The sequence below is a fragment of the Hetaerina americana genome, unplaced genomic scaffold (genome assembly GCF_022747635.1).
Source record: "Hetaerina americana unplaced genomic scaffold, ioHetAmer1.1.p SCAF_149, whole genome shotgun sequence".
In the NCBI taxonomy this organism is placed as follows: domain Eukaryota; kingdom Metazoa; phylum Arthropoda; class Insecta; order Odonata; family Calopterygidae; genus Hetaerina; species Hetaerina americana.
This window is the reverse complement of record NW_027286614.1, coordinates 319025-342880: the sequence shown is the minus strand read 5'-3', so window position 1 is coordinate 342880 and position 23856 is coordinate 319025. Positions and strand designations below refer to the sequence as shown.

The window sequence follows — 23856 nt, the reverse complement described above, 5'->3', positions numbered from 1 at the left end:
TGATAGTGCTCGCAAATACGCTTTCGTCGCCTAGCCGAGCTCTTTTAGGTGAGCCTTCGTTTCCTTGGGAAGGGCTCCCCGGGCCCCCACTACTATTGGCAACACTGCCTACCGTTGCCTCGAACATTGTTTTGGCTTGGGGTATCAGTCGCTCGTACTTTTCAAGTTTCTCGGAGTGGGCGGCTTCCAGGGACCCTTCCGCCTCGAAACTGACGGTGGCGTCGATAACGTAGACCACGTCTTTCAACGCCACCACCAAATCAGGCATCAGGTACTCCCCTTCCGTGCCCCCGGAAACCTCTGCTCTCTCGCGACTTTTGCTTCAGGGATCTTCAGGAAGTGGTCCTCAAGGCTCCTCACGATTGCCTCGTGTCGCCGAATGCGGAGACCTTTCACGGCGACGAACTGGCCTAAGATGTGCCCGATCGTCTCGACTCGGGCTCCACACCTACGGCACAAGGGCTCACGCCCCTGATTCTGGCGACCCCGCTTCAGGGCCTCACGCGTGGCTACGGTGTTCGTCCGGAGTTTGATCGTCTCAATCTCCCGCGAGGGGAGGAGGATCCCGCCCTCCGTGAGCCAACAATTGGCGTTGGGGTCATCCTCAAAGTATGAGATGCCCACACCCTGCGACTTCCTCGAGGACCATTCCTTAATTTCCCTTTGGCAGAGAGTCTTTTTAATTTTCTCTATCTCTCCCAAGCCTTCGGGGGCTCTTATTCTCAGACCGCGGGCCAGGTCCCTTATGCGGTCATCGATCCTGCTTGCAGCTATTATGGACCGAGTCAGATGGTCTTCACTTTCCTTCAGACGAAGCATCGACCTAATGCTTGAGATCGGGATTGCGTAACGCAACCGAGGCATACCTAGCCCACCGTCCCTCCGTCGCGCGTGGAACACGCTAACGACGGTGGAATTGGGTAAGTGGTAAATCTTGCGATATACGTTACGCAGACTAAGGTCTAACCTTTCCAGGGCTGAGACCGAAGGTCCTCCCGCACTCAGTCAGTAAAGGAATTTGGGAATAATAAATGAGCGTATTAGGTGTAGTTTCTCGCTAGGCTTCAATGCGAGGCTCCCTGCTCTTTCTACCCTGCTTTCCAGACACTTAGCAGTGGCTCGGTAGTCCATTCCGTACCACGGACTTACCGGCATTCCCAAATATGTGACCGATTTTTCTGCGTCGGTTACAGGGACGAATGAGTCCCCAATCATTAGCATCGGGTCCTCAATGGCGTAGGTTCTCCTGAGCTTGCGGATCGAGAAACAGGTACATTTGCTCGCATTGAGTCTCATGCCTAGGGCATCGAGGTACTCAACTACGGCATCTATCAACCGTTGGCATTCGTTCGCGTTTTGACCTATCAGGGTCAGGTCGTCGGCAAAAGCGAGTACGGGAAGTTTCCCAGATGGAACTACTGCTCCCAGGCTGGATTTCTCCAACCTATCGAGGTGAGGGTCTAGAACCACATTGAACAGGAGCGGCGAAAGGGGGTCTCCTTGCTTGACACCCCTGCGGATGTCCAGCTGGATACCCCTCCCGAAACCCCCTATCTCCGTGGAAGACCCTGTGTACATTTCCGCGACGAGTCGCTGTACGTGTGGGTGCACCCCCTTCTTGCGTAACGCCTTTAGGATCGCAGAGTGCGGCACCGAGTCGAACGCCTTGTAGACGTCCAACAGAGCTACCGTGGATCCGCCGTTGACCTTGGCTTGCTTCGTTAACTCGCTTAAGAGGAACAAATTGCTAAAGCAGCCGTTTTCCGATACAAAGCCCTTCTGCCTCGCGGAGAGAGTCACCGACCTTCCAAGCCTTTCGGCTATGAGGGCCGAGTACAATCTCGAGACGAGGGAAGATATTGTAATCGGTCGCCAATTCTCTGGTTTTCTCGTATCGCACCCATCCTTCGGAAGGAGGGTGGTCCTGTTCTTTTTCCACTCTCTTGGAAAGAATCCTGTGCCTAACAGTAAGTTAAAGAGCTTCGCCAATACCTTTGCAATCCCCGGGAAGTTCACCAGATGGTGTTTCGTTATCCCGTCCAAGCCAGCTGCGGTCCCTGGACGGGTTGCCCTCAGTCGTATCCTCACCTCCTTGGGGCACAAATAATCAAAAAAAAAATTATTGTTGATCGATTTCACCATGGAATCATCAAGGCCCAAGTGGTCCTCTGCAGCTTTACCCCAGAGTCCCTCGTAAAGGCTCCGAACCGCGTGGGCGGGCGGTTTCTCGTCCTCGTCACCTCCTTGCCATAAAGAGTCCAATCGATCGGAAACAACCAGTCTAGCTAGTCTTCGCGGACAATGTTGAAACATATCGGAGCTCCTAGCGTATGCAAATCTTTTTCTCCCCCCCCACGGGTAGGGGGATAGAGAATACTCCCGCAGTATCCCTGCTTGTCGTAAGAGGCGACTAAAAGGGCGGGGAGAAAACCCCGAAATCAAACCCCAAGCCAGCAAGGGATGCGTCCGGACAGTGCTGTGGATCCACTGTCTGTGAGCGGCCATACCATCTGGCCTGCGATCCGCCCAGGTGTTTGCCGTGCCTGGAGACCCGTAAGGGAGAAAAGGGGATCCTGGAGGGTGAGCTTTCTGGTTCCCAGCAGGGTGTCGGATGCCCTGTATGGACCGGGGAGTGATACCCCTCTTCGGCCCCGGATTTCGTGTAAACGGGAGGCCGGGAGCTAGCCACTCCCGGTCAATCGGCTTCCGTCGCGTTTTCGCTCCGGTGGCGAGTGCCAAGGTTGTGGGGGTCTGCGTAGGGAGGTCGGAGATGTAAGGGTTTTGGTGGGCCCTTGCACCGAAGATCCACCCCGAAACAGACAACCACTCCAGAAGCGCTATATCCCTCGAGTTAGCCCTGGCGACCGCTCCGGTTTGGCGGAGTGGCGTCCCAAATGTGTGGCTCCGTGGCGGGTGGGGAGGCCGAGGGACGAATCATTTCTTATTATGGAGGAAAAACCCTTTCCACCACTAAAAAGATCCCGTCCGGACACCGGCGGGGGAGAAAAGTGTATCGGCGCATGTAAGCGCTATTTAATTATGTCTTGTGCAAAGGAAGGTGAGACCTTGAAAAAGGTTTCTCCCTTCTTAATTCGCAGAGTGTTATCACAGATTGTGCCTGGGGACCCAAAGAGCGCGAAGAAGCTCAGGGATGGTACACTACTTATAGAGACCCTGAACGACACACAGAGCGAAAAACTACTTGCTATGGGAACGCTCCATGACATTCCGATTAAGGTGGTGGTGCACCGCACTCTTAACACCTGTCGGGGAGTTATCAGTCACTACGACCTTCTATACGTGGACATCGAAGAAATCAAGAGAGAAATGTTCTCTCAGGGAGTGACTGATTGTCGTCGACTCACCACAAGGCGCAACGGAGAAAACGTAAACAGCACCTCCGTGATCTTGACGTTTGCGCGTGATAGACTACCCGACAAGGTGTTTGTGGGCTATGAATCGGTACCAGTGAGGCCATTCATCCCAAATCCCGTGCGTTGTTTCAAATGCCAACGGTTCGGCCATGTCGCGTCGCGCTGCGAGGGCAAGGCCACCTGCCCGCGCTGTGGCAAAGACGCGCACGAGGATAAAGAGTGCTCTTCGGAACCTCTTTGTGTGAATTGCGAGGGTACACACCCAGTGTACTCTCGTGATTGCCCGAAGATGAAAGAAGAGAGGAAAGTCATGGAGATAAAAACACTGGAAAAAATCCCATATGCGGAAGCGAGGAGAAAATACAGGGCGCTAATCGCTCCAACTTTCTCCCGGTCCTTTGCTTCCGTTGCAACCACGCAATGTGTAAAGTGTACCATCGCCACGCAGACAGAGATCCCGAAGGAATCCCCAATAGAAACCACGCAAGTGCCTAAACCAAAAAGGGTGAAGGATGGAAAGAGTAAGGTGGACAAGGAGCCACCTACTCCTGTGGGCCCTTCAAAGAAGAGCCCACTAAAAACCACCAAGGGGAACACGCCAAAAGGGCGTGAGAATACACCTTCCCCGCCGCCTCCAGTCAAGCCAAAGAAGCCGGAGGTAATTGAAGAGGACCAGAGTATCTCTGATACTGAGGTCTTCGCAAACGAGTGGAAGAGGAAACATCGCTTCAAGCGATAACCTCAATAGAGTTGGTCATCTCCCTTTTTAGTCAACTTATTTATTTATATATTTATTTATTTATTTATTTTAATTTAACATTTTAAATGTATTCCATTCTGCAGTGGAACTGCAATGGTTTTTATCGGCACAAGGAGGAGCTGGCCATTTTAATCCAAGATTTTAAACCCTCTTGTATTTGTCTCCAAGAGACCCATTTTAAGGCTGAAGATAAGGGTATTTTGAAGGGGTTCACTGTTTTTAGAACGGATGACCTAAGTGGCCAACGAGCCCAAGGGGGAGTAGCAGTTGCGGCCCGTGAGGCCCTTTACACCTCGCGAGTCCAACTGAACTCTCCATTCCAGGCCGTCGCTGTCACGGTGCACACCCCTGAGAGGATGACGTTATGCAACGTGTATCTGCCAGAGGGTGCACCGGTGACCCGCCTGAACCTTGAAGCCCTTGTCCACCAGCTTCCTCAGCCGTTCATTTTGATGGGAGATTTTAATGCCCATGATCCTCTCTGGGGAGGTCCAGAAACCCAAAGCAATAGGAGAGGTCGAATTTTATCCAACTTTATTGAGGATTTTAACCTGTTTTTATTAAATAGCGGCGAAAAAACCCGCTTTAACAGCTTCAATGGGGAATTCTCAGCAATAGATCTTTGTCTATGCTCGAGAAGTCTAGCCCCAAAGCTGAAAATGTCCACCCACAACGATCTCTGTGGGAGTGACCATTTTCCTCTTCTACTCGTTAAAGAAGACTCTTCGCCCACCATTTCAAAACCTCCGGAAAAGTGGCGTATTAACCGTGCGGACTGGCCACTTTTCAAGCGTACGTTTACATATAAACACGACGCAAGTTTCGACGCGTTGCACAACGTCGATAAACTAAGTTCAACGCTGTTGGCGGCAGCTACCAAAAGTATCCCTCGTACGTCCGGGAACATTAATCGAGCTCCTGTCCCTTGGTGGAACGGGGAATGTGACCGGGCGATTCGGGCGAGGAAAAAAGCATTGAATATTTTTAGAAAATATCCCACGGCAACTAATCTGGCATCGTACCGCCGCCTGAGAGCGCGAGCTCGAAGGGCCGTGAAGGAGGCCAAGAGGGCTTCCTGGATAGAATACGTCTCTACCCCCCCCCGCGGGTAGGGGGATAGAGAATACTCCCGCAGTATCCCTGCTTGTCGTAAGAGGCGACTAAAAGGGCGGGGAGAAAACCCCGAAAACAAATCCCAAGCCAGCAAGGGATGCGTCCGGACAGTGCTGTGGATCCACTGTCTGTGAGCGGCCATACCATCTGGCCTGCGATCCGCCCAGGTGTTTGCCGTGCCTGGAGACCCGTAAGGGAGAAAAGGGGATCCTGGAGGGTGAGCTTTCTGGTTCCCAGCAGGGTGTCGGATGCCCTGTATGGACCGGGGAGTGATACCCCTCTTCGGCCCCGGATTTCGTGTAAACGGGAGGCCGGGAGCTAGCCACTCCCGGTCAATCGGCTTCCGTCGCGTTTTCGCTCCGGTGGCGAGTGCCAAGGTTGTGGGGGTCTGCGTAGGGAGGTCGGAGATGTAAGGGTTTTGGTGGGCTTTTGCACCGAAGATCCACCCCGAAACAGACAACCACTCCAGAAGCGCTATATCCCTCGAGTTAGCCCTGGCGACCACTCCGGTTTGGCGGAGTGGCGTCCCAAATGTGTGGCTCCGTGGCGGGTGGGGAGGCCGAGGGACGAATCATTTCTTATTATGGAGGAAAAACCCTTTCCACCACTAAAAAGATCCCGTCCGGACACCGGCGGGGGAGAAAAGTGTATCGGCGCATGTAAGCGCTATTTAATTATGTCTTGTGCAAAGGAAGGTGAGACCTTGAAAAAGGTTTCTCCCTTCTTAATTCGCAGAGTGTTATCACAGATTGTGCCTGGGGACCCAAAGAGCGTGAAGAAGCTCAGGGATGGTACACTACTTAAAGAGACCCTGAACGACACACAGAGCGAAAAACTACTTGCTATGGGAACGCTCCATGACATTCTGATTAAGGTGGAGGTGCACCGCACTCTTAACACCTGTCGGGGAGTCATCAGTCACTACGACCTTCTATACGTGGACATCGAAGAAATCAAGAGAGAAATGTTCTCTCAGGGAGTGACTGATTGTCGTCGACTCACCACGAGGCGCAACGGAGAAAACGTAAACAGCACCTCCGTGATCTTGACGTTTGCGCGTGATAGACTACCCGACAAGGTGTTTGTGGGCTATGAATCGGTACCAGTGAGGCCATTCATCCCAAATCCCGTGCGTTGTTTCAAATGCCAACGGTTCGGCCATGTCGCGTCGCGTTGCGAGGGTAAGGCCACCTGCCCGCGCTGTGGCAAAGACGCGCACGAGGATAAAGAGTGCTCTTCGGAACCTCTTTGTGTCAATTGCGAGGGTACACACCCAGTGTACTCTCGTGATTGCCCGAAGATGAAAGAAGAGAGGAAAGTCATGGAGATAAAAACCCTTGAAAAAATCCCATATGCGGAAGCGAGGAGAAAATACAGGGCGCTAATCGCTCCAACTTTCTCCCGGTCCTTTGCTTCCGTTGCAACCACGCAATGTGTAAAGTGTACCATCGCCACGCAGACGGAGATACCGAAAGAATCCCCAGTTGAAAACACGCAAGTGCCTAAACCCAAAAGGGTGAAGGATGGGAAGAGTAAGGTGGACAAGGAGCCACCTAATCCTGTGGGCCCTTCAAAGAAGAGCCCACAGAAAACCACCAAGGGGAACACGCCAAAAGGGCGTGAGAATACACCTTCCCCGCCGCCTCCAGTGAAGCCAAAGAGGCCGGAGGTAATTGAAGAGGACCAGAGTATCTCTGATACTGAGGTCTTCGCAAACGAGTGGAAGAGGAAACATCGCTTCAAGCGATAACCTCAATAGAGTTGGTCATCTCCCTTTTTATTCATCTTATTTATTTATATATTTATTTATTTATTTTAATTTAACACTTTAAATGTGTTCCATTCTGCAGTGGAACTGCAATGGCTTTTATCGGCACAAGGAGGAGCTGGCCATTTTAATCCAAGATTTTAAACCCTCTTGTATTTGTCTCCAAGAGACCCATTTTAAGGCTGAAGATAAGGGTATTCTGAAGGGAATCACAGTTTTTAGAACGGATGACCTAAGTGGCCAACGAGCCCAAGGGGGAGTAGCAGTTGCGGCCCGTGAGGCCCTTTACACCTCGCGAGTCCAACTGAACTCTCCATTCCAGGCCGTCGCTGTCACGGTGCACACCCCTGAGAGGATGACGTTATGCAACGTGTATCTGCCAGAGGGTGCACCGGTGACTCGCCTGAACCTTGAAGCCCTTGTCCACCAGCTTCCTCAGCCGTTCATTTTGATGGGAGATTTTAATGCCCATGATCCTCTCTGGGGAGGGCCAGAAACCCAAAGCAATAGGAGAGGTCGAATTTTATCCAACTTTATTGAGGATTTTAACCTGTTTTTATTAAATAGCGGCGAAAAAACCCGCTTTAACAGCTTCAATGGGGAATTCTCAGCAATAGATCTTTGTCTATGCTCGAGAAGTCTAGCCCCAAAGCTGAAAATGTCCACCCACAACGATCTCTGTGGGAGTGACCATTTTCCTCTTCTACTCGTTAAGGAAGACTCTTCGCCCACCATTTCAAAACCTCCGGAAAAGTGGCGTATTAACCGTGCGGACTGGCCACTTTTTAAGCGTACGTTTACATATAAACACGACGCAAGTTTTGACGCGTTGCACAACGTCGATAAACTAAGTTCAACGCTGTTGGCGGCAGCTACCAAAAGTATCCCTCGTACGTCCGGGAACATTAATCGAGCTCCTGTCCCTTGGTGGAACGGGGAATGCGACCGGGCGATTCGGGCGAGGAAAAAAGCATTAAATATTTTTAGAAAATATCCCACGGCAACTAATCTGGCATCGTACCGCCGCCTGAGAGCGCGAGCTCGAAGGGCCGTGAAGGAGGCCAAGAGGGCTTCCTGGATAGAATACGTCTCTACCATCAACCATCGCACGCCGCTTGGTCAGGTATGGGACAAAGTCAAGAAAATCTCCGGGTCCAAGGGCTCATTTGTCATCTCGCCATTGCTTGTTGCTGGCCGGGTGGTTAATTCACCTGCCGAAATAAGCAACATATTTGCCAGTCAGTTCGCGGCCAATAGCAGTGACGAGGGCTATGCCGCGGACTTTGCGAACCTGAAGAGGCGATGCGAGAGAGTCCCTCTCAATTTTGGTGCAGGTCCTACAAGTGAATATTACAATGAGCCTTTCACGTCCTGGGAGCTTAAATCCGCCATCGAAGACTCCCATTACACCTCGCCAGGGGCGGACGAAATCCACAACGCATTTCTCCGGAACATTCCGGAAACTGCGATTGGGGAGGTCCTAAATACCCTCAACCAACTTTGGAACGAGGGCAGTTTTCCAAATGCCTGGCGAGAGAATTCATCGTGATACCAATCCCAAAACAGGGCAAGGACAAAAATGACCCGAACAACTACCGTCCCATATCTCTCACCAGCTGCCTGTGCAAGGTGATGGAACGGATGGTAAACCGACGTCTCATGTGGTGCTTGGAGAGTCGACACCTGCTCTCCGACGCTCAGTGCGGCTTTCGGCGTGGCAGGTCCACGACAGACCATCTGGTTCGCACTGAGAACTTCATCCAGGAAGCCTTTCTCCACCGTCAACACGTCATTGCAGTCTTTTTCGACCTGGAGAAGGCCTATAATAGTGTGTGGCGATGGAGAATCGTCAACACGCTCCACAAGTGGGGATTTAGAGGCAACATGGCCCTATTTATCAGAAATTTTTTAACTAACCGCCTTTTTAAAGTAAGGACTGGGAAGCACTTATCCCGATCTTTTACACAGGAGAACGGGGTACCCCAGGGTTCAGTACTGAGCGTGACGTTATTTGCCATCGCCATCAACGACGTGGTGGAATGCATCAATGCCCCGGTGATGGCATCGCTCTATGTGGACGACTTAGCCATATTTTGCCGGTCGACACGACTGCCAAACGCTTCCAGGCAAGCCCAGGTGACTCTAAACAAACTGGGAGAGTGGTCGCGAAAGAACGGATTTCGTTTCTCCATGGAGAAAACGAAATGCGTGCACTTTCACCGTGTTCGCGGTTACCACGTTACCCCGACCCTAACCCTGTTGGGTAGGATTCTTCCATTTGTGGAGTCCGTCCGCTTTCTCGGCATGATCCTGGACCAAAAGCTGAACTGGCGGGAGCATATCCGCGTGTTACGCGAGAGGTGTCGCCAAACCCTCAACGTTTTAAAGTTTTTAACTCACTCCACTTGGGGAGCAGACCGCACCACCGTGCTTTTATTGTACAGAGGCTTGGTGCGATCCAAACTGGACTATGGTTCCATAGTGTATTCCTCAGCACGAGAGTCTTACTTGAGACCACTCACATGTGTCCACAATGCTGGGATACGGTTGGCCACCGGGGCATTTAGAACAAGCCCAGTCCCAAGCTTACTTGCAGACGCAGGGGAGCCTCCGTTGGAAACCCGCAGGATGATTTTAATGGGCAACTATGCCTGTAAAATTTTATCGGATACAATCCACCCTTGTTTTAACATAGTTTTTAACCAACGGTTTTTAGACTTATTTAACAGGCGGAGAAGGGCAACTAGGCCCTTTGCCGTTCGTTTTAATGATTTTATTAATGAGGTAAATTTTACATTTCCTCAAATATGCCCCGTCTCCTATGCTAAGTATCCGCCTTGGTTAACACCAATGCCGGATATTAAACTCATTGCCTGTGCACGCCGCAAAGCCAAAACGACCGATTCCGAATACCAGCAGCTCTTCAGTGCCGTCCTCAGCTCACTTTCTGACTTCGTCCCAGTCTACACCGACGGGTCAAAGTCAGAATCTGCATGTGCCTATGCGGTCGTGTCCCACTACCATGGAGTCGTGAGGAAAAAACTGCACACTTCTTGCAGCATTTTCACAGCCGAGCTGTCAGCCATAAGGACGGCCCTAGGAGAAATAAAAGAAAGCAATGGCTCTTTCCTCATCTGCACCGACTCGTTGAGCGCCCTAAAATCTTTATCGGTCTTTGCACCTGTGCACCCGATAGTCCAGGAGATCCATTATACCCTGTTGTCCCTTCAGAGAAAGGGGAACAGGGTCTCCTTTATATGGACTCCTGGTCACGTCGGCATAAGAGGCAACGAAAAAGCTGACCAGGCAGCGAAGGATGCCCTTCGACAACCCGAGACCGACTCCACCTTGGTTCCAATGGAGGACGTGAAGGCCGCCTTGCGGAACTTGGTCCTGCATCAGTGGAAGGAGACTTGGCAGTCTCTGCAAAATAATAAACTCAGGGCAATAAAACCGGTCGTTTCCCCATGGTCCTCCTCCATCCGGAGCATTCGGAGGGAAGAGGTCATGATTACGCGCATGAGAATAGGACACTCTGCCCTCACTCATTTGTACCTCTTTGCGGAGGTAAAAGAACAGCCCCGCTGCAATGAGTGCCTCCAACCCCTGACGATAAAACATATCCTGACGGAATGTAAAACATACGAAAGGGCCAGAGACATGTTGAAGTTAAGGGGAGACTTAAGAAATATTTTAGGGGATGACTCTGGGTCTATAAACCGAGTCTTAAGTTTTTTAAGGTATACTGGTTTAATGGGGCAGCTTTAGTTTTGGAGCTCATAATTTTAATGCTTTTGATTTTAGCATTTTCCTTTTTTATATATTTATTCGTATTTATTTGTTTACTTATTCCTAGTTTAAAAGGAACATAAGTTTTACGTAATGACAGTGGTGCAAAATGACCATAGCTGTCGACGCACCCTACAAACCCCTAAAACTACTACAAACCCCAAGCCAGCAAGGGATGCGTCCGGACAGTGCTGTGGATCCACTGTCTGTGAGCGGCCATACCATCTAGCCTGCGATCCGCCCAGGTGTTTGCCGTGCCTGGAGACCCGTAAGGGAGAGAAGGGGATCCTGGAGGGTGATCTTTCTGGTTCCCAGCAGGGTTTCGGATGCCCTGCATGGACCGGAGAGCGATATCCCTCTTCGGCCCCGGATTTTGCGTAAACGGGAGGCCGGGAGCTAGCCACTCCCGGTCAATCGGCTTCCGTCGCGTTTTTACTCCGGTGGCGAGTGCCAAGGTTGTGGGGGTCTGCGTAGGGAGGTCGGAGGTGTAAGGGTTTTGGTGGGCCCTTGCACCGAAGATCCACCCCGAAACAGACAACCACTACTGGAGCGCTATATCCCTCGAGTTAGCCCTGGCGACCGCTCCGGTTTGGCGGAGTGGCGTCCCAAATGTGTGGCTCCGTGGCGGGTGGGGAGGCCGAGGGACGAATCACTTATTATTATGGAGGAAAAACCCTTTCCACCACTAAAAAGATCCCGTCCGGACACCGGCGGGGGAGAAAAGTGCATTGGCGCATGTAAGCGCTATTTAATTATGTCGTGCATAAAGGAAGGTGAAACCTTGAAAAAGGTTTCTCCTTTCTTAATTCGCAGAGTTTTGTCACAGATTGTGCCTGGGGACCCAAAGAGCGTGAAGAAGCTCCGGGATGGTACACTTCTTATAGAGACCCTGAACGATACACAAAGCGATAAACTGCTTGCTATGGGAATGCTCCATGACATTCCGATTAAGGTGGAGGTGCACCGCACTCTTAACACCTGTCGGGGAGTCATCAGTCACTACGACCTCCTATACGTGGACATCGAAGAATCCAAGAGAGAAATGTTCTCTCAGGGAGTGACTGATTGTCGTCGACTCACTACAAGGCGCAACGGAGAAAACGTAAACAGCACCTCCGTGATCTTGACGTTTTCGCGTGATAGACTACCCGACAAGGTGTTTGTGGGCTTTAATCGGTACCAGTGAGGCCATTCATCCCAAATCCCGTGCGTTGTTTCAAATGCCAACGGTTCGGCCATGTCGCGTCGCGCTGCGAGGGTAAGGCCACCTGCCCGCGCTGTGGCAAAGACGCGCACGAGGATAAAGAGTGCTCTTCGGAACCTCTTTGTGTCAATTGCGAGGGTACACACCCAGTGTACTCTCGTGATTGCCCGAAGATGAAAGAAGAGAGGAAAGTCATGGAGATAAAAACCCTTGAAAAATCCCATATGCGGAAGCGAGGAGAAAATACAGGGCGCTAATCGCTCCAACTTTCTCCCGGTCCTTTGCTTCCGTTGCAACCACGCAATGTGTAAAGTGTACCATCGCCACGCAGACGGAGATACCGAAAGAATCCCCAATTGAAAACACGCAAGTGCCTAAACCCAAAAGGGTAAAGGACACAAAGAACAAGGTGGACAAGGAGCCACCTACTCCTGTGGGCCCTTCAAAGAAGAGCCCACAAAAAACCACCAAGGGGAACACGCCAAAAGGGCGTGAGAATACACCTTCCCCGCCGCCTCCAGTCAAGCCAAAGAAGCCGGAGGTAATTGAAGAGGACCACAGTATCTCTGATACTGAGGTCTTCGCAAACGAGTGGAAGAGGAAACATCGCTTCAAGCGATAACCTCAATAGAGTTAGTCATCTCCCTTTTTAGTCATCTTATTTATTTATATATTTATTTATTTATTTATTTTAATTTAACACTTTAAATGTGTTCCATTCTGCAGTGGAACTGCAATGGCTTTTATCGGCACAAGGAGGAGCTGGCCATTTTAATCCAAGATTTTAAACCCTCTTGTATTTGTCTCCAAGAGACCCATCTTAAGGCTGAAGATAAGGGTATTCTGAAGGGGTTCACTGTTTATAGAACGGATGACCTAAGTGGCCAACGAGCCCAAGGGGGAGTAGCAGTTGCGGCCCGTGAGGCCCTTTACACCTCGCGAGTCCAACTGAACTCTCCATTCCAGGCCGTCGCTGTCACGGTGCACACCCCTGAGAGGATGACGTTATGCAACGTGTATCTGCCAGAGGGTGCACCGGTGACCCGCCTGAACCTTGAAGCCCTTGTGCACCAGCTTCCTCAGCCGTTCATTTTGATGGGAGATTTTAATGCCCATGATCCTCTCTAGGGAGGTCCAGAAACCCAAAGCAATAGGAGAGGTCGAATTTTATCCAACTTTATTGAGGATTTTAACCTGTTTTTATTAAATAGCGGCGAAAAAACCCGCTTTAACAGCTTCAATGGGGAATTCTCAGCAATAGATCTTTGTCTATGCTCGAGAAGTCTAGCCCCAAAGCTGAAAATGTCCACCCACAACGATCTCTGTGGGAGTGACCATTTTCCTCTTCTACTCGTTAAAGAAGACTCTTCGCCCACCATTTCAAAACCTCCGGAAAAGTGGCGTATTAACCGTGCGGACTGGCCACTTTTCAAGCGCACGTTTACATATAAACACGACGCAAGTTTCGACGCGTTGCACAACGTCGATAAACTAAGTTCAACGCTGTTGGCGGCAGCTACCAAAAGTATCCCTCGTACGTCCGGGAACATTAATCGAGCTCCTGTCCCTTGGTGGAACGGGGAATGCGACCGGGCGATTCGGGCGAGGAAAAAAGCATTGAGTATTTTTAGAAAATATCCCACGGCAACTAATCTGGCATCGTACCGCCGTCTGAGAGCGCGAGCGCGAAGGGCCGTGAAGGAGGCCAAGAGGGCTTCCTGGATAGAATACGTCTCTACCATCAACCATCGCACGCAACTTGGTCAGGTATGGGACAAAGTGAAGAAAATCTCCGGGTCCAAGGGCTCATTTGTCATCTCGCCATTGCTTGTTGCTGGCCGGGTGGTTAATTCACCTGCCGAAATAAGCAACATATTTGCCAGTCAGTTCGCGGCCAATAGCAGTGACGAGGGCTATGCCGCGGATTTTGCGAACCTGAAGAGGCGATGAGAGAGAGTCCCTCTCAATTTTGGTGCAGGTCCTACAAGCGAATATTACAATGAGCCTTTCACGTCCTGGGAGCTTAAATCCGCCATCGAAGACTCCCATTACACCTCGCCAGGGGCGGAGGAAATCCACAACGCATTTCTCCGGAACATTCCGGAAACTGCGATTGGGGAGGTCCTAAATACCCTCAACCAACTTTGGAACGAGGGCAGTTTTCCTAATGCCTGGCGAGAGTCCATCGTGATACCAATCCCAAAACAGGGCAAGGACAAAAATGACCCGAACAACTACCGTCCCATATCTCTCACCAGCTGCCTGTGCAAGGTGATGGAACGGATGGTAAACCGACGTCTCATGTGGTGCTTGTAGAGTCGACACCTGCTCTCCGACGCTCAGTGCGGCTTTCGGCGTGGCAGGTCCACGACAGACCATCTAATGCGCACTGAGAACTTCATCCAGGAAGCCTTTCTCCACCGTCAACACGTCATAGCAGTCTTCTTCGACCTGAAGAAGGCCTATGATAGTGTGTGGCGATGGAGAATCCTCAACACGCTCCACAAGTGGGGATTTAGAGGCAACATGGCCCTATTTATCAGGAATTTTTTAACTAACCGCCTTTTTAAAGTAAGGACTGGGAAGCACTTATCCCGATCTTTTACACAGGAGAACGGGGTACCCCAGGGTTCAGTACTGAGCGTGACGTTATTTGCCATCGCCATCAACGACGTGGTGGAATGCATCAATGGTGATGGCATCGCTCTATGTGGACGACCTAGCCATATTTTGCCGGTCGACACGACTTCCAAACGCTTCCAGGCAAGCCCAGGTGACTCTAAACAAACTGGGAGAGTGGTCGCGAAAGAACGGATTTCGTTTCTCCATGGAGAAAACGAAATGCGTGCACTTTCACCGTGTTCTCGGTTACCACGTTAACCCGACCCTAACCCTGTTGGGTAGGCTTCTCCCATTTGTAGAGTCCGTCCGCTTTCTCGGCATGATCCTGGACCAAAAGCTGAACTGGCGGGAGCATATCCGCGTGTTACGCGAGAGGTGTCGCCAAACCCTCAACGTTTTAAAGTTTTTAACTCACTCCGCTTGGGGAGCAGACCGCACCAGCATGCTTTTATTGTACAGAGGCTTGGTGCGATCCAAACTGGACTATGGTTCCATAGTGTATTCCTCAGGACGAGAGTCTTACTTGAGACCACTCACATGTGTCCACAATGCTGGGATACGGTTGGCCACCGGGGCATTTAGAACAAGCCCAGTCCCAAGCTTACTTGCAGACGCAGGGGAGCCTCCGTTGGAAACCCGCAGGATGATTTTAATGGGCAACTATGCCTGTAAAATTTTATCAGAGACAATCCACCCTTGTTTTAACATAGTTTTTAACCAACGGTTTTTAGACTTATTTAACAGGCGGAGAAGGGCAACTAGGCCCTTTGCCGTTCGTTTTAATGATTTTATTAATGAGGTAAATTTTACATTTCCTCAAATATGCCCCGTCTCCTATGCTAAGTATCCGCCTTGGTTAACACCAATGCCGGATATTAAACTCATTGCCTGTGCACGCCGCAAAGCCAAAACGACCGATTCCGAATACCAGCAGCTCTTCAGTGCCGTCCTCAGCTCACTTTCTGACTTTGTCCCAGTCTACACCGACGGGTCAAAGTCAGAATCTGCATGTGCCTATGCGGTCGTGTCCCACTACCATGGAGTCGTGAGGAAAAAACTGCACACTTCATGCGGCATTTTCACAGCCGAGCTGTTAGCCATAAGGACGGCCCTAGGAGAAATAAAAGAAAGCAATGGCTCTTTCCTCATCTGCACAGACTCGTTGAGCGCCCTGAAATCTTTATCGGTCTTTGCACCTGTGCACCCGATAGTCCAGGAGATCCATTATACCCTGTTGTCCCTTCAGAGAAAGGGGAACAGGGTCTCCTTTATATGGACTCCTGGTCACGTCGGCATAAGAGGTAACGAAAAAGCTGACCAGGCATTGAAGGATGCCCTTCGACAACCCGAGACCGACTCCGACTTGGTTCCAATGGAGGACGTAAAGGCCGCCTTGCGGAACTCGGTCCTGCATCAGTGGAAGGAGACTTGGCAGTCTCTGCAAAATAATAAACTCAGGGCAATAAAACCGGTCGTTTCACCATGGTCCTCTTCCATCCGGAAAATTCGGAGGGAAGAGGTCATGATGACGCGCCGGAGAATAGGACACTCTGCCCTCACTCATTCGTACCTCTTTGCGGAGGTAAAAGAACAGCCCCGCTGCAATGAGTGTTTCCAACCCCTGACGATAAAACATATCCTGACGGAATGTACAACATACCAAAGGGCCAGAGACATGTTGAAGATAAGGGGAGACTTAAGAAATATTTTAGGGGATGACTCTGGGTCTATAAACCGAGTCTTAAGTTTTTTAAGGTATACTGGTTTAATGGGGCAGCTTTAGCTTTGGAGCTCATAATTTTAATGCTTTTGATTTTAGCATTTTCCTTTTTTTTTTGTTTATATTATTTATTTATATATTTAATCGTATTTATTTGTTTACTTATTCCTAGTTTAAAAGGAACATAAGTTTTACGTTATGACAGTGGTGCAAAATGACAATAGCTGTCGACGCACCCTACAAACTCCTAAAACTACTCCCCACTACCATTGAGTCGTGAGGAAAAAACTGCACACTTCTTGCAGCATTTTCACAGCCGAGCTGTCAGCCATAAGGACGGCCCTAGGAGAAATAAAAGAAAGCAATGGCTCTTTCCTCATCTGCACAGACTCGTTGAGCGCCCTAAAATCTTTATCGGTCTTTGCACCTGGGCACCCGATAGTCCAGGAGATCCATTATACCCTGTTGTCCCTGCAGAGAAAGGGGAACAGGGTCTCCTTTATATGGACTCCTGGTCACGTCGGCATAAGAGGTAACGAAAAAGCTGACCAGGCAGCGAAGGATGCCCTTCGAAAACCCGAGACCGACTCCACCTTGGTTCCAATGGAGGACGTAAAGGCCGCCTTGCGGAACTCGGTCCTGCATCAGTGGAAGGAGACTTGGCAGTCTCTGCAAAATAATAAACTCAGGGCAATAAAACCGGTCGTTTCACCATGGTCCTCTTCCATCCGGAACATTCGGAGGTAAGAGGTCATGATTACGCGCCTGAGAATAGGACACTCTGCCCTCACTCATTCGTACCTCTTTGCGGAGGTAAAAGATCAGCCCCGCTGCAATGAGTGTTTCCAACCCTTGATGATAAAACATATCCTGACGGAATGTACAACATACCAAAGGGCCAGAGACATGTTGAAGATAAGTGAAACTTAAGAAATATTTTAGGGGATGACTCTGGGTCTATAAACCGAGTCTTAAGTTTTTTAAGGTATACTGGTTTAATGGGGCAGCTTTAACTTTGTAGCTCATAATTTTAATGCTTTTGATTTTAGCATTTTCCTTTTTTTTTTTTGTTTAATTTATTTATTTATATATTTATTCGTATTTATTTGTTTACTTATTCCTAGTTTAAAAGGAACATAAGTTTTACGTTATGACAGTGGTGCAAAATGACCATAGCTGTCGACGCACCCTACAAACTCCTAAAACTACTACTACTCTTTTTCTCTTGTCGCTCTTTGCCTCTTTTCCGTTCCTCGGAGGGCCCTTCCTCCTGAACTTACTGTGACGACTTTTCGCCCGGCGTGGGCTCTTTGTCAATTCCTCTTCTCCGTCTGGAATTAACGCCGGGTGCAGCCAATCGGTCACGAAGTTTTCTGTCAGTTGACGGGTCCGTTCCTCGGCCAATCCTAAGATGGCTCTGGATAGGATTCCGTCCAATGCGCTACATAATTCGGCGGCCTTTTCCCCTTTGGGCGTGCCGATATCGAGCGCTTTTTGAAAGATTCCCCTCTGCCAGTGTCGCAGTTCTCCTCGCGGATCATGCGGGATCTGGCGAGGGTTCTCCTTCGTCAAGTCCATGGGGGTTGCCTCGATGTTCTCCGAGCTCAACTCGATATCAGGTACCAGTTCTGCATCTGCCGCTCCGAGATCTGAGCATCCATGAGGCGTCTGCGTACTTCGCTCGTCTTGGTGCCCGATAGAGGCTTTTGTCAATTCCAGTTTTCGCTCCCTACCGAGCATGGTCCGTCTTCGTGAACGCACTTGGGCCGGAGTCTTAGACCCCAAAGCCTCAGCAATGCGAATGTTCACGCGGCGGTCTCCAGAGAATTTCTTGATCAAAACGGAGAGTTTCGCACACTCTTCCTCGGTCCATTGATAGTCCTTAAGTCCCGATTCTTTGAGAACCTTCGGAACAAGGCACGACCGGAGACGCTTCTCATTCCGCAATGCGGGGTGCGCATGGCGTTCATGAGTCGCTAATCCCCGGGCCGTAGGGAAAAACCTCGGACATCCTTCGCAAGAATATTCTTTTTCAACCGGCCCCCTGGCGCCACTCATCTGCGCTTTGCAGTGCGGATAGTGGCATGCAACGGATTGATAGGATCTGAACTCCGTTGCGCATTTCGAACATCGAAATCTTTGCCTCGTACCAGGGTGCACCATATTAACATGTCCCGTGATCCCTCTTGCACTAGTCATTACGCTAGCGCATAGCGGGCACGGGAACGGCGTCACAATTGGGTATGCTATCCAATATTCGTTGTCCGTTCGGTCGCCAGGTCGTTTAGGGTATTGTCCACCAGACGAATTTTCCACACAGGCGGGACTAGAACTCTGAGGCATCCGAGGCATTGCTTTCGCATTGATTTGTACTGACATGTATGGTTTTGATGGATTTCGGGCCAGCGTCAGCCCTACTTACCAGTACACACACAGTGTCGGACTAGGTCAAAATCAATTGGAGTGCACCCCCATACCGTTTATCGCACTCCGTAAATAAACAGCCGTCTGGGAAGCATTACACACCGGGTGTATTCCCAACCACCCGGTGAGAGAACCCAACCCGGAACCCAAAAGGATCCCGGGGAGAGACCAACCCTCGTCGCGGCGATCGCAGGGGGAACTCCCGGCAACCCGCCCTGCATCGCCCCCTGAACGGATTTTTCCATTTCTCGGGTAATTTATGTACCATTTCCAAAAAGGGACTAGGTAGAGGTGGGCGAGATCCGAAGAGACCGAGAACCAACCCCGAATCGCTTCCTCGCCATTTGCTGACCGGTTGGACTCGCCAATGCGATACTCCACATATAAGTCAAAATCATTTTGGGATCCCCTTGGACATTGCTCAGAATGGCGCAATCGCCGGTGTTTTTCGGACATTCTGGGCAAAAAGACTGGTCCAAAACGCCGATTTTTTGCGGGACTTAGAAAATTTTCGACCATTTTCCAAAGATTACGTTCTCTCTGCATATCCTTCCCAGTTTACCCTTACTTTTTACTTTATTATTATTAATCGGCACTTAGACAATTTTTCCAAGTAATTTATTCGTTTTCAGCGAATAATTTGCGCATTAAATTCGCTTCACTTGCGGATTTTTTCCCGGAAGAATTGCAAAAATCGTTACATCAGTTACAAACCAAGTCAACCTTTCAACATATATATATCGTTACTTAACACTTATTTCATTTTCCTCGACATTATAAGCCAGGCATGGAAATATCCCCTTCCCTCGCCCATATTCCGCAATATCCAAAAAAAGCTCCGCGTTGGAAAACCATGCCAATTTCCAAAAGTTTTAGGCCTTGGGATTTTTTTTCTTCGTACTCACATTCACGGTGCGAAGTTTCAACGTTTTTCTTCCAAGGATAAAAATTTTCATTTTTCAATTCGGTTTTTACGTAATTTTGATCACCGAAATGCAAGGTAGCATTTCTCCTGTATAATTATTCAGATTAAAATTAATGGAGCGGTATCATACTTTATTTAAACCCAATATCAAGTAACATATTGATGCCATTAAACATGTGTTACCATACCAGCCGGGATTTGATGCTCCAAAGGCTGTCAAGGTGCGTCTAAAAAAATGATAATGCAAGCACTATTTCCAATGTTTCCAGGTCCAATATCACGTGGTGTCATTAAGTAACCGCGGAAATCATCGATTAGACCTAGGTTTCCATGTAAAACACGCCAGAAAAATACCTCGCAAGTTTCGCGAAAAAGTCATTCCTGCACTGCGGGGTCAAAACTTATTTTCCAAATAACGCATTTAAATTAGAAAATTTTCCCTACACAGACCGATTGCAAAGGTAGAGGGGCGAACATATTTTCATTTAATGAATTAAAGGTATTAAAACACCCTTGGAGGAAAAACTTAAGATGAAATTTAAAACGCCCACTTTCTCATCCCGGCACTGCGGGGGGGAGGAAAATATATAATTGAAAATATTACGTATACAAATGAAAATTGCGAACGACTGATTGCAACAGTAGAGAGGCGACCAAATTATCATGTAATGCAAGAAAAGGTTTTAAAATACCCGTGGAGGGAAAACTGAAGACCGAAATTGAAACTCGCCATTTCTCATCCCGGCACTGCGGGGGTAAAAATTTGTTTCCAAAAATTACGTGTAAATATGAAATTTTTCCCAACAAAAACTGATTGTTAAGGAAGACGGGCGACCAATTTTTTATTTAATGCTCTAAAAGGTATTAAAAAACCCTTGCAGGAAAAACTGATGACCGAAGTCTATGCCCCCTGCGGGTAGGGGGGTAGAGAATACTCCCGCAGTATCCCTGCTTGTCGTAAGAGGCGACTAAAAGGGCGGGGAGAAAACCCCGAAAACAAACCCCAAGCCAGCAAGGGATGCGTCCGGACAGTGCTGTGGATCCACTGTCTGTGAGCGGCCATACCATCTGGCCTGCGATCCGCCCAGGTGTTTGCCGTGCCTGGAGACCCGTAAGGGAGAAAAGGGGATCCTGGAGGGTGAGCTTTCTGGTTCCCAGCAGGGTGTCGGATGCCCTGTATGGACCGGGGAGTGATACCCCTCTTCGGCCCCGGATTTCGTGTAAACGGGAGGCCGGGAGCTAGCCACTCCCGGTCAATCGGCTTCCGTCGCGTTTTCGCTCCGGTGGCGAGTGCCAAGGTTGTGGGGGTCTGCGTAGGGAGGTCGGAGATGTAAGGGTTTTGGTGGGCCCTTGCACCGAAGATCCACCCCGAAACAGACAACCACTCCTGAAGCGCTATATCCCTCGAGTTAGCCCTGGCGACCGCTCCGGTTTGGCGGAGTGGCGTCCCAAATGTGTGGCTCCGTGGCGGGTGGGGAGGCCGAGGGACGAATAATTAATTATTATGGAGGAAAAACCCTTTCCACCACTAAAAAGATCCCGTCCGGACACCGGCGGGGGAGAAAAGTGCATAGGCGCATGTAAGCGCTATTTAATTATGTCGTGCATAAAGGAAGGTGAAACCTTGAAAAAGGTTTCTCCTTTCTTAATTCGCAGAGTTTTGTCACAGATTGTGCCTGGGGACCCAAAGAGCGTGAAGAAGCTCCGGGATGGTACACTTCTTATAGAGACCCTGAACGATACACAAAGCGATAAACTGCTTGCTATGGGAATGCTCCATGACATTCCGATTAAGGTGGAGGTGCACCGCACTCTTAACACCTGTCGGGGAGTCATCAGTCACTACGACCTCCTATACGTGGACATCGAAGAAATCAAGAGAGAAATGTTCTCTCAGGGAGTGACTGATTGTCGTCGACTCACCACAAGGCGCAACGGAGAAAACGTAAACAGCACCTCCGTGATCTTGACGTTTGCGCGTGATAGACTACCCGACAAGGTGTTTGTGGGCTATGAATCGGTACCAGTGAGGCCATTCATCCCAAATCCCGTGCGTTGTTTCAAATGCCAACGGTTCGGCCATGTCGCGTCTCGTTGCGAGGGTAAGGCCACCTGCCCGCGCTGTGGCAAAGACGCGCACGAGGATAAAGAGTGCTCTTCGGAACCTCTTTGTGTCAATTGCGAGGGTACACACCCAGTGTACTCTCGTGATTGCCCGAAGATGAAAGAAGAGAGGAAAGTCATGGAGATAAAAACCCTTGAAAAAATCCCATATGCGGAAGCGAGGAGAAAATACAGGGCGCTAATCGCTCCAACTTTCTCCCGGTCCTTTGCTTCCGTTGCAACCACGCAATGTGTAAAGTGTACCATCGCCACGCAGACGGAGATACCGAAAGAATCCCCAGTTGAAAACACGCAAGTGCCTAAACCCAAAAGGGTGAAGGATGGGAAGAGTAAGGTGGACAAGGAGCCACCTACTCCTGTGGGCCCTTCAAAGAAGAGCCCACAGAAAACCACCAAGGGGAACACGCCAAAAGGGCGTGAGAATACACCTTCCCCGCCGCCTCCAGTGAAGCCAAAGAGGCCGGAGGTAATTGAAGAGGACCAGAGTATCTCTGATACTGAGGTCTTCGCAAACGAGTGGAAGAGGAAACATCGCTTCAAGCGATAACCTCAATAGAGTTGGTCATCTCCCTTTTTAGTCATCTTATTTATTTATATATTTATTTATTTATTTTAATTTAACACTTTAAATGTGTTCCATTCTGCAGTGGAACTGCAATGGCTTTTATCGGCACAAGGAGGAGCTGGCCATTTTAATCCAAGATTTTAAACCCTCTTGTATTTGTCTCCAAGAGACCCATTTTAAGGCTGAAGATAAGGGTATTCTGAAGGGATTCACTGTTTTTAGAACGGATGACCTGAGTGGCCAACGAGCCCAAGGGGGAGTAGCAGTTGCGGCCCGTGAGGCCCTTTACACCTCGCGAGTCCAACTGAACTCTCCATTCCAGGCCGTCGCTGTCACGGTGCACACCCCTGAGAGGATGACGTTATGCAACGTGTATCTGCCAGAGGGTGCACCGGTGACCCGCCTGAACCTTGAAGCCCTTGTCCACCAGCTTCCTCAGCCGTTCATTTTGATGGGAGATTTTAATGCCCATGATCCTCTCTGGGGAGGGCCAGAAACCCAAAGCAATAGGAGAGGTCGAATTTTATCCAACTTTATTGAGGATTTTAACCTGTTTTTATTAAATAGCGGCGAAAAAACCCGCTTTAACAGCTTCAATGGGGAATTCTCAGCAATAGATCTTTGTCTATGCTCGAGAAGTCTAGCCCCAAAGCTGAAAATGTCCACCCACAACGATCTCTGTGGGAGTGACCATTTTCCTCTTCTACTCGTTAAGGAAGACTCTTCGCCCACCATTTCAAAACCTCCGGAAAAGTGGCGTATTAACCGTGCGGACTGGCCACTCTTTAAGCGTACGTTTACATATAAACACGACGCAAGTTTCGACGCGTTGCACAACGTCGATAAACTAAGTTCAACGCTGTTGGCGGCAGCTACCAAAAGTATCCCTCTCACGTCCGGGAACATTAATCGAGCTCCTGTCCCTTGGTGGAACGGGGAATGCGACCGGGCGATTCGGGCGAGGAAAAAAGCATTAAATATTTTTAGAAAATATCCCACGGCAACTAATCTGGCATCGTACCGCCGCCTGAGAGCGCGAGCTCGAAGGGCCGTGAAGGAGGCCAAGAGGGCTTCCTGGATAGAATACGTCTCTACCATCAACCATCGCACGCCGCTTGGTCAGGTATGGGACAAAGTGAAGAAAATCTCCGGGTCCAAGGGCTCATTTGTCATCTCGCCATTGCTTGTTGCTGGCCGGGTGGTTAATTCACCTGCCGAAATAAGCAACATATTTGCCAGTCAGTTCGCGGCCAATAGCAGTGACGAGGGCTATGCCGCGGACTTTGCGAACCTGAAGAGGCGATGCGAGAGAGTCCCTCTCAATTTTGGTGCAGGTCCTACAAGTGAATATTACAATGAGCCTTTCACGTCCTGGGAGCTTAAATCCGCCATCGAAGACTCCCATTACACCTCGCCAGGGGCGGACGAAATCCACAACGCATTTCTCCGGAACATTCCGGAAACTGCG

General features: G+C 49.8%; 1 protein-coding gene across 1 annotated transcript; it reads right to left on the bottom strand.

The window, feature by feature from the left end:
- Positions 1–267: 267 nt before the first annotated feature.
- On the bottom strand, positions 268–819 carry LOC139686703 (uncharacterized). The gene has a single exon (XM_071583738.1). The coding sequence runs from the start codon at positions 817–819 to the stop codon at positions 268–270; it is 552 nt and encodes a 183-aa protein (XP_071439839.1).
- Positions 820–23856: the final 23037 nt, after the last annotated feature.

Coding starts and splice junctions, on each gene's coding strand:
- LOC139686703 (XM_071583738.1), bottom strand. CDS start 819: ATGCTTCGTCTGAAGGAAAGTGAAGACCATCTGACTCGGTCCATAATA.